The 9,740-nt window shown below is 43.9% G+C and overlaps 2 protein-coding genes across 2 annotated transcripts in view; one reads left to right on the forward strand and one right to left on the reverse strand.

Moving 5' to 3' along the window:
• The first annotated feature begins 5,852 nt into the window (after window positions 1-5,852).
• LOC106811491 lies at window positions 5,853-9,620 on the forward strand. Its single transcript, XM_014815131.1, has 4 exons — window positions 5,853-6,133; window positions 6,637-6,773; window positions 7,296-7,369; window positions 7,789-9,620. The coding sequence occupies exons 2-4, from the start codon at window positions 6,712-6,714 to the stop codon at window positions 8,079-8,081; spliced, it is 429 nt and encodes a 142-aa protein (XP_014670617.1). The 5' UTR covers window positions 5,853-6,133; window positions 6,637-6,711; the 3' UTR covers window positions 8,082-9,620.
• The window catches only part of LOC106811488 (OTU domain-containing protein 7A-like), a 12,744-nt gene continuing 12,296 nt past the window's right edge, over window positions 9,293-9,740 (reverse strand). Inside the window, exon 5 of the mRNA XM_014815128.1 lies at window positions 9,293-9,363. Within this exon, the coding sequence (XP_014670614.1) occupies window positions 9,293-9,363 (71 nt within the window). The remainder of the gene's footprint in view (window positions 9,364-9,740) is intronic.

A 9,740-nucleotide genomic window follows, 5' to 3' on the forward strand; every position in this document is an offset into this window, starting at 1 on the left:
TGCTGCGTGTAGCTGCTGACTGCTGCGTGTAGCTGCGTGTAGCTGCGGGTAGCTGCTGCGTGTAGTTGCGTGTAGCTGCTGCGTGTAGCTGCTGACTGCTGCGTGTAGCTGCGTGTAGCTGCTGCGTGTAGTTGCGTGTAGCTGCTGCGTGTAGCTGCTGACTGCTGCGTGTAGCTGCGTGTAGCTGCTGCGTGTAGTTGCGTGTAGTTGCTGCGTGTAGCTGCTGACTACTGCGTGTAGCTGCTGCGTGTAGTTACTGACTGCTGCGTGTAGCTGCTGCGTGTATCAGCTGACTGATGCGTGTAGCTGCGTGTAGCTGATGCGTGTACTGCGTGTAGCTGCTGCGTATATCAGCTGACTGATGCGTGTAGTCGTGATGCCGCGCGGCGATACTCTACGCTGTAGTAATCCGCGATCGTTATATTGGCGAATGAATCGTATATCTGTTGCGTGGAACTCACTGCGACGGCTTGAGACAGTGTAGTTACGCGCACGATGTAGCATTCACAGTGTAGCTATCAGATGCTAGAACGTGGTCATCCACTGAAATGTGTAGTTGTCTGCTAGAACACTGTCGTCTGTTCGAATGCGTAGTTGTCTGCCCGTAGGTTCCCTCGCGAATGAAGTGTTGTTATGTATCCGTCACGTCAACACCGATGCTTCTCCGTGTAGAGCAGGAACACACGCGACGAGCGATAGACACTGCGACGCAACACAGAGGTAGAGGGAGCGCGGAGGGAGCAGGAGAAAGGGACAGAAAGAGAGAGAGAGCGAGGGTTGAGCGAGAGAGTGGGTTGAGAGGGAGAGAGAGGGTTGAGCGAGAAAACACTTTCACCACGCGTTATCAGGAGGCTGTGAAGCCAGTGCCCTTCACGTACGATGCGGTCGCCACGCATGCACGCTCACACGCGCACGCACACACGCGCGCGCACGCACAGCCGTTCGTCAGCACACTAGATAATCACTCGATGTCGCCTGTCACGATCGCGGTGTCACATATCCGCACGCACGCACGCACGCACGCACGCACCTGCAGCGCGTATCGCACGCGTCTACACACGACCGAGACAGGTCCAGGCTCGCGAGTACGGGAGCACTCAGTAATACGCGGCCCGACTACCGCGAGTAGATCTAACCCTGCTGCTTCTGCTGCTGCTGCTGCTGCTCGTGCCGCCCATGCCTCCGCTGTGTCCAGCCATCTCGCGATGACTCAGATATGTGCTAGCGGGTAAGCGTATATTGACGCTGCTGCTGCTGCTGCTGCGCTCTCGATCTTGTTGCTGCTCCCTCGGTCATCAATAATTCGCCAGTAGCAGCAGCCTCATAGAAGAGAAGATGCGCGCACACAGGGATGCTGCGTGAGTATGTGCGCAGCAGCAGCAGCAGCAGCAGCAGCAGCAGCAGCAGTAGTAGTAGTACATGTAGTAGTAGCATCATCATCATCATTATCATCATCATCACCTTCACCACCATCACCATCATCATCATCATCTCATCGCCACCATCATCATCACCATCATCATCATCATCAACATCATCAGCAGCAGCAGCAGCAACGAGAACAGCTGCACCGTGCGGCAACCAACGCCATCGTCAATGACTCGTTATATAATATAACAATATCGAAATCGCTATATCTGCTCCATCGTTTCTAAAATGTCGATTTCATCATCATGGAAATGTGAGAAAAAAAAACTAGAGAGAATAAAGTCGAGTTGAGTAAGAGATCTCATATAAGTCGTTTTTACTTTACGATCCCATAACTCATATCATGACGATATATAGTTGTGGTATCGTAGTAACATCAACACGAATACACAGCGCCGAGCTTCGTATGCATAAAATTGCCTCCTTTCATCATAATTTATTCAAATTTATGAGTTAATTAGACGAGTAGGTGTATATCAGATTCTGTTGCTGAGTCCCCCGCGCTAGCAACTGTTTATGGTGTAGACAAGAGTGGGCAGGTGATTCGGGAACAACCATCACGCACGCAAGTTTTGCTGCCACGGATCAGAGCAAACGCACGAACCAAAGGCGGCGTCTGGAAAAACGGCATATACGAAAAGCAAAGGCGTTAATATTTCTTTTACGCTATTACTTCCGTAGAAGACGTGTGAATTTATACATGAGCAAAATAAGTTTTATTTACTTACTCTTAATTACAGCTCAAATTATTGATTATTTCATGTCAACATTCGATGTAAGTATATTTATTATGTTTATGGTATTTTAAAGAGTAAAATGACGCTATTAGTTAAAGATGTCTTTCCATGAACATTTTTGTAACAAACCACTGTAAAAACATAAGTAAATAACTCACTGCACATTAACTAAACGTTAGCTTTGAAAATAAAACTGTATAACAATATGCATCAAGCCTATATTTGCTCAACGAAAAAACAACCTTGCTTTTCGCCGCGGTTCTGTATAACGGCGGTTCTGTGTAAAGGCTCATTTATTGATGACGACGTATACGTCAAAACATCGCCGCAGAGCATCAAAAGTAAACGCTGTTTGAAACATTCGACCCGACACTTTCACTTTGTAGGCTAAAAGCTTTGAATGAACGTATTCCCGAGCATTTTTTTACCTATCACGCATAAAATTATATAGGCAAGTACAAATGTGCAGCAATGTTAAAATAATACATTTTGCCTGATTTTATGTTTTCCGCTTGAAATTTCGTGGGAAGGCTCCTTTAAGCGCTCGTTTTTTTACGGTAACGCATGCGCACGAAACGAACGGTGCCCACGCACTCACTCTATGTACTGTCATCCGAGTTCACTTGCTAACTATATTGCTAACCTTCGTGTGATTAAAGCATTTCTCCTCAAGAGACACGGCCGACAATTTTTGCCGTAATGCCTGTTAAACATTTGAGAGAGAGAGAGAGAGAGAGAGAGAGAGAGAGAGAGAACCATATTTGATCATTAAGAAAGTTTACACCGCCAAGACGTGTCGGTGTAGATTGTTAAGGACAGACCGATGTTTTTTTATACGGTATCTGTGCGGATGTCTGTAGCATCCAATAGGTAGTTACAAAAAAGTAGTTGGCAGTGATGGACAGAAATCAAATAGTAACGATCCTGGATCATCGCATGAATTTGCCGAAAACGGCGAGCCGCCAATAGATGCTGGCGTCACCAACACACGGCGCCATCTAGTGTCGGGAAATTCTGGCAAAACATGTGATGCCACCCTAATTATTTGCGTGACATATCGGGATCGGAACTTTTTATATCGAAGATTCGTGAATCTGTGCTATCTACTGCGATTGCATAATATCAACCAAAAGACATTTCGTTTGGAAAATACTGGGGAGGCACCAACACTGATCGTATGCCCTGCCGTAATGTGAACTTTTAGGTGATTGCATATGCGCCTTAATACTATAGAGACATCGTGACAGAGATTTTCCGTATCACACTACTCATTAAGTTAACACTTTTTGTTTCACATATTTCAACTTGTTGTGCTGTTTCGTTTGGTAAATACCTGGCATACACAAAGACAGCGATAAAAACCAATGCTACAGTGTCACGAAATTCGGTAACATTGTCACATGGATTGTAAATCCATGTAAAGTGTAAAGAGTCTATCACTTTGTTCTTAAACTAGTGAGTTCCTGTAATTAAACAAGGATATATCAAAATGTTTATTTAGCAAAGTTTTAATAAAGAATCATTGTAGGTGGCACTGGCTCGCTGCCTACATGAATCTATACGTGCACTGCCAATATAAGTTAGATATTCCAAACCGCGCTTTCGCACGGAAACCAGTACACACTGTTTTATTAAAGTATGACATTGAGTAAGAGATTTTACTTGACACTGCTAGAAATGCTATTTTGCTCCATGTGCTCGTTTGTTTTGCATTAGCCCATCTTTAACCATATTATAAGACACACACACACACACACACACACACACACACACACACACACACACACACACACACACACACACACACACACACACACACACACACACACACACACACACACACACACACACACACACACACACACACACACACGCACGCACGCACGCACGCACGCACGTTGTCTTATAAAAGGTATTTGAAAATACCTCCAATGTTGTTCAAATTCTCCGATGTTGTTGACACGTTCGCGTTGCTCTGTCAAGCAACCCGTACAGCGAGTGCAGCCCGTAGCAACATGTGACGTCACCTAACCGATTCGGGGCTAAATTGTTTGGCAAACAATTCGGCATTGGCGCCAGATTGCCAGATTTCACACCTCTTTCTTGTGGGTTTTAAGCAAACGCGCAGTGAAATGGGAGGAACTAGAGTTTACTTGAGAAATTAGCGTTTGGATGCGCATAGTGCGGCTTTAAATTGCTGCATTATACTTCTTATTTTACTATATTGTTCGATGTGAACATACACTTGTGACGCATACATAGCCCATAGCAAGCAATTAATGTCAGGAACACTAATATCGAATCGTCCAGGTTTTTTGGATTTTTAACTAGTTGAGAAACAATCTTATCAGGTAAGAATTTGACGATACGTTTAGTCCCGTGAGTTCTTACTTTTAATGTAAAAAAACTGGCAACACAAATTTTACAAATTTTACCATAGAAAATTCGTGACGTAGTCAATTTAAATAATGCCGTGATGTGATGTGATGTGATGTGCAATGAGTGATGTGTGTGTGTTTGAGCACACACACGCGCCCACACGCATACGCTCGCACGCACGCACGCACACACGCAGACAGAGAGGGAGAGAGAGCTAGGGAACGAGAGAGTTTAAGAATGTGCGTTAGTTCAACATGTCTTGATAGTAAAACGAAAATTACATACTTAGTTATAATGATCTTTAGCGATCACATCTTGTTGCTCATGAAGAGAATAGTTCTACTAAAAAGATAATTGTCATAGTCAGAATGAAGGCTGTACATTTACTCAAAAGTGCCTCAAATACCATCTCCTGCGATCTACATTTTCAAAATGTTTTTGGGGAAGGACCCCCAGACCCCCCATGCCGGTGTGGGTACACATTCATTTATCCCTAGCTACGCCCCTGGCTCTGGCACTATTTAATCTACTTCTTAACAACTGGCGCCCTCTAGGAGCTGTAGATTTTAATTACGCCACATGGGAACATTGCCTGTAGCCTCATCCTGATTTTGAGGCTCACATTACAAAAACAACAACAACAACAGTTACTATAGAGCTCGACCACTCACTCCACGCAAAGCTAACATGTGCTGTCTTGCGTCTGACCATAGAATCCACAACTCACTGCACGCTTGGCGCTCGAACACAACGACAGCACGTAGGTCGTTTTCCCCACTATCCATTTTTCGATTGCTACTAACTTTTTTCAAGAATAATAATTAAGTTTGTTTTACTTAGAGTGATCACTCGACAGCAGCGAGAATCGCAAACGACATAGACAGTTTCCGTTAGATGTGACGTCGTGATATATAGTCTATAGATACCCTAGATAGACGCCCTATATAGTCTACGTGCCTGGGCTCGTAAAGCGCCATATGTCCAGTCGTCGGCTCCTACGACCCTGGCAACATAGGCGCGTCTGAGCGTCTTCAGCTGAGCTCTGGTAACCAAAACCTGTCATACCCACCAACCGACAACATCCATGACGACCTATGGTTATTGAGGGCGTGAGATAAGCGGACACTATAGGGTGTCAGAGTGAAGCAAAGAAAAAATGAAGAATGGGAAACAGCAGATATAACAGCCCGTGTAATAGTATCGTCCTTGGGGAAAAAAGCAGGACCTGCACGCTAGGGTATATATTCCTCCAAATCGACATCAGTCGCCATTTTGTTCGAGCTACTCGTACCGCGTAGTATTGCGACCATATGAACCAGATCTACCAGATCTACCAGATCTACTCCCAGAACAAGATGAAAGCACTTTATCTCATCGTGATTGCGGTTGTTTTGATGGCTGCAACTACCGTAGCCGAGGGAGAGGAAGGCTGGCGTGGAGGAATCAGTAGTAATAATCGCAGAGTTCGCTACAGGAGTCAGATGTCTGCGTTTCGAAGCGAAGGCGAAGGGAACACGTTCCGAGGAGAACAAGATGACGATGATGATAATGATGATGACTATTGCGTACACACGTACATTGTCAAACGAGTGAGTGCTGATACGTGAGTGAGTGCTGATAGGTGTAAATATTTGAGCAAAATATATTAGTAACCAGATACGATATATGCACACACGCATGCATGCATGCACGCACGCACGCGCACGCACGCACGGACGCACGCACGCATACACACACACACACAAACACCACACCAACACCACAACCAACACAACACAACCAACAACCCCCACAACACACACAACCACAACACAACACACCACACCACACAACCACAACAACATATATATATATTTATATAATATATATATATATTATATATATATATTACGTGACCTTTTTTTGACTTAATCGACGCTCGCCTTATGAACACGAGGGTCATACATTTACAAACAGCTAGCTATACATGTGTGGGACAATGCTATACTGAAACATTTACTAAGCGCGCACGCACTCACGCACGCACGTAACGCACGCACGACAACACAGTATAAAACATACGATAATGCATTGTCTGTCGTACGTGTTGCAGGGACAGACGAAGTGTCGCGCGGAGGGACCAGACAGCGATGTGCAAGACCGGTTGCCTGGATTAGTAGCGATTTGAATGAACTTGCGCAACGATTTCGAGCAACTGCGAAGAGGTCTTGACCTATCAGACCGTTCCATGTAAATGAAGCCTTAGCCTATTATATATATATATATATTTATATATATATATATATATATAATATTGCTATATTATATATATAAAGTTGTTTAAGTAAGTGGCACGAGAATTACGCATGCGCAGTGCATATGTTGACGTCACCTACCGTGATTATTTGTTTAGTTTCTTGTCGCGACTTTTTTATTTCTTCTCCTCTTTTACTAAGATTTATAGGTGTATACGATGAACATATTGCGCTCGGCAGAACTTTACAGTAACTGTATGTAATTAATCCGCAATCATAAAAACGGAAATCTGAATTTTTGTGCAACAAGGAACATAATAATACTGTGCGACTCTATAGGCCTACTTGGGCACGCGTTGTGTTTGCAATTTAAATTTTAATATTATTAAAACGCTTTGTAATTGCGAAAGAAATTCTGCAAGCATGTCAGGGGAGTGTCCTTCTTCTTAGCCTGCATGTTCCTACTACAGAACCGTGTCACATGCTTCATCTACTGTTCTTGTTTTTTATGCGTTAGGCCTATGGCGCAGTTATATACGGCCTTACAGACTATCAGCATCACTGCTGCCGAGTTGAAAGCCCAGGCGAAAGGTATGGGTGACTATATGTGCATGAAAAATATCGCTCCCTCTACACACGCACGTACGCGTGCATTTATTTATTTGTTCATTTATTTATTTTATGTTTAGATGGTTAAATATTGTGTGTGTCTGCTCACCTTCCTTCCCCCATTCTCTCATTCTGTGAGTATGTGTGTGCGCGTGCGTATTTGTGTTTGTGTGCGTGTTTGTGTTTGTGTGCGTGTGCGTGCGCGTGTGAGAGAGTGCAATCATCACTTTTTTATTTGGAGATGTTGGGGTTCTGGGTCAGAGTGAGGCACCCTTGGTTCTCACAGCCTGTTATCAGTATAGCTGAGGAAAAACTCCATAGATGCCAGTAACGTATAGCCAAGCAACAGCAGATGACGAGCGCCGCAGCGCATCATGCCTTGTCCCCCGCTTACCTTGCAGCGTACTGTTTCTTCACGCTGCATCCGACCGGCGGCCTGCACGGACACAACCAGCGAGAGTTGAGCGGACTCAGCGAGGAACAGTGCGTGCAGGCGTGCCTCGACGCCAGCGACTTCTTCTGCCGCTCGATCGAGTTCTGCGGCGTCGACTCGTGCGAGCGCGGCAAGTGTTACCTGAGCGCGCAGAGCAGAGATACGGTGCCGGCTGACTACGATACGTGGGCACACTGGGATTATCTGCACAGAGTCTGCGTGGGAACCCCATCCCCGCCTGCACCCACTGTCACACCTTAAGGTGATGGTGACAGTAAGGATATAAAACTGATACATTTCTCTATAATTCGATTTGTGTTATCAGTACGATGTTTTTAACAGGAGCACGGGACTTAAAATGGATGTCCTTCGCTATAGAGTGCTATGTAAGCACATGCTAAAACACTAAATCTTATAAAGGTGTTCAATAATAGATTTTGGCATATATTCAACATAAGAAAGAACGATAGGATGCAACATAGAAGAACATATCACAGATTTTAACCAAAATATTGAATTAAAAGAACACCGAATATTATGTCGGACGCCGATTTGATCGCAGTAGGTTATTCATTTACAAGATGGCAGACAGTTTGGTTCACAGCGTAGTTCATAGAATAAGTTTTAATATACTTATACCCCGTACAGACTACGAATTTTAGCGCGCGTCAGACGCGCGTCAAACGCGCGCTATCTTAACTTGCGCTAACTAAGAGCGTACAAACACAAAACTCTGAAGCGGCCAAAGTATGAGTCATCATTTCTCCCACCGCTCAGTTCCCTGCTCGCCACGTCATCCCACAGACAGCGTGGTACAGCGAGCGTGCGTGCGAGCGAGCGTACGTGACCTAAGTAAGGCTATGCGCATGCGCATTGCACAACTTAGCGCGAGTTAGGCAGAGAGCAGATTACAGACACAGAGTTAGAGCGGGATAACTTGGTGCGCACCAAGATAGCCCTGCTTCGTAAGCGGGGCCAACTTGGGGCGGGCCAGCGCGTATTTGGAGCGGGATAGCGTGTACACACTGCAATTTTTTAGCGCGCGCTAGTTTGGTTCCATATCAAATTCGACGTCAAATTTGTACGGAGTATTAAACGACTTCATTGTATCTTGTTGTATCTAGTTGAGGTTTAGTTAGATAAGCGGGCACGTTTACATGTTTGTATTCTACCTTGAGTAGTGTTTTAATTAGATTAAAACAACGTAAAGAAATGGATCGATGGTTTACATCACAAGATGGCGAAACGTAATAATTTTACAAGTAAATAGAGATTATCATAGATGTTTCAACATTATATAATATGCATTCCCACATAAATCATGCCGTCAAACAGATTTGGTATAAAATTGTATTATTTCATGTTTTGTTTCGTTGCACGACAGGCAGAAAAAGTTGTTCTGGATCACGTTTATCCTGAACCCTTGATTAGAAAGTACAGCCATTTGGACAAATGTGATAAAACGGAATTTTTTAATTCTTGCTCCTTGGCGGGCTCGTGACGTCAGCAATTACTGCTGGCACATGCAACTGACTGCCATTACCTGAAACCGCGGAGAAATTCTCATTTAATATTTTCATTCAGATAGACCTGAAATAATACTCGTTTTTCAGTTTAGTTTATTTTTGAATACAATCTGATATATTCACGTTGTACAGCGATTTCTTACAGATTCCTCGTATTAGTCTCGGGAGGCCATCTTTAATTGTGTGAGAATTGCAATTTATATTTTCATACAATATCTTTAAAATATATAGACATATATACTCTTATAATATAGTGTTATACTTTAACGATATTTAGACGTTTCGTTAAGTAAATAAATCGTACATATATATCTTAACCCTGTGTTTCGTAATTTAATCCTTCACTTGTTGAGTTGATTTGCTTATTTGTTTATTTGTGTGTGTGTGTGTGTGT

This window comes from Priapulus caudatus, unplaced genomic scaffold (genome assembly GCF_000485595.1).
Source record: "Priapulus caudatus unplaced genomic scaffold, Priapulus_caudatus-5.0.1 Scaffold544, whole genome shotgun sequence".
NCBI lineage: Eukaryota > Metazoa > Priapulida > Priapulimorpha > Priapulimorphida > Priapulidae > Priapulus > Priapulus caudatus.

What these genes read in the sequence shown, in the direction of transcription:
- LOC106811491 (XM_014815131.1), top strand. Translation starts at nt 6,712, where the DNA reads ATGAACTTGCGCAACGATTTCGAGCAACTGCGAAGAGGTCTTGACCTA. An exon ending in GACCTATCAGACCGTTCCAT is followed by an intron (nt 6,774 to 7,295) that starts GTAAATGAAGCC and finishes TTTATGCGTTAG; the next exon opens with GCCTATGGCGCAGTTATATA. An exon ending in GTTGAAAGCCCAGGCGAAAG is followed by an intron (nt 7,370 to 7,788) that starts GTATGGGTGACT and finishes CTTACCTTGCAG; the next exon opens with CGTACTGTTTCTTCACGCTG.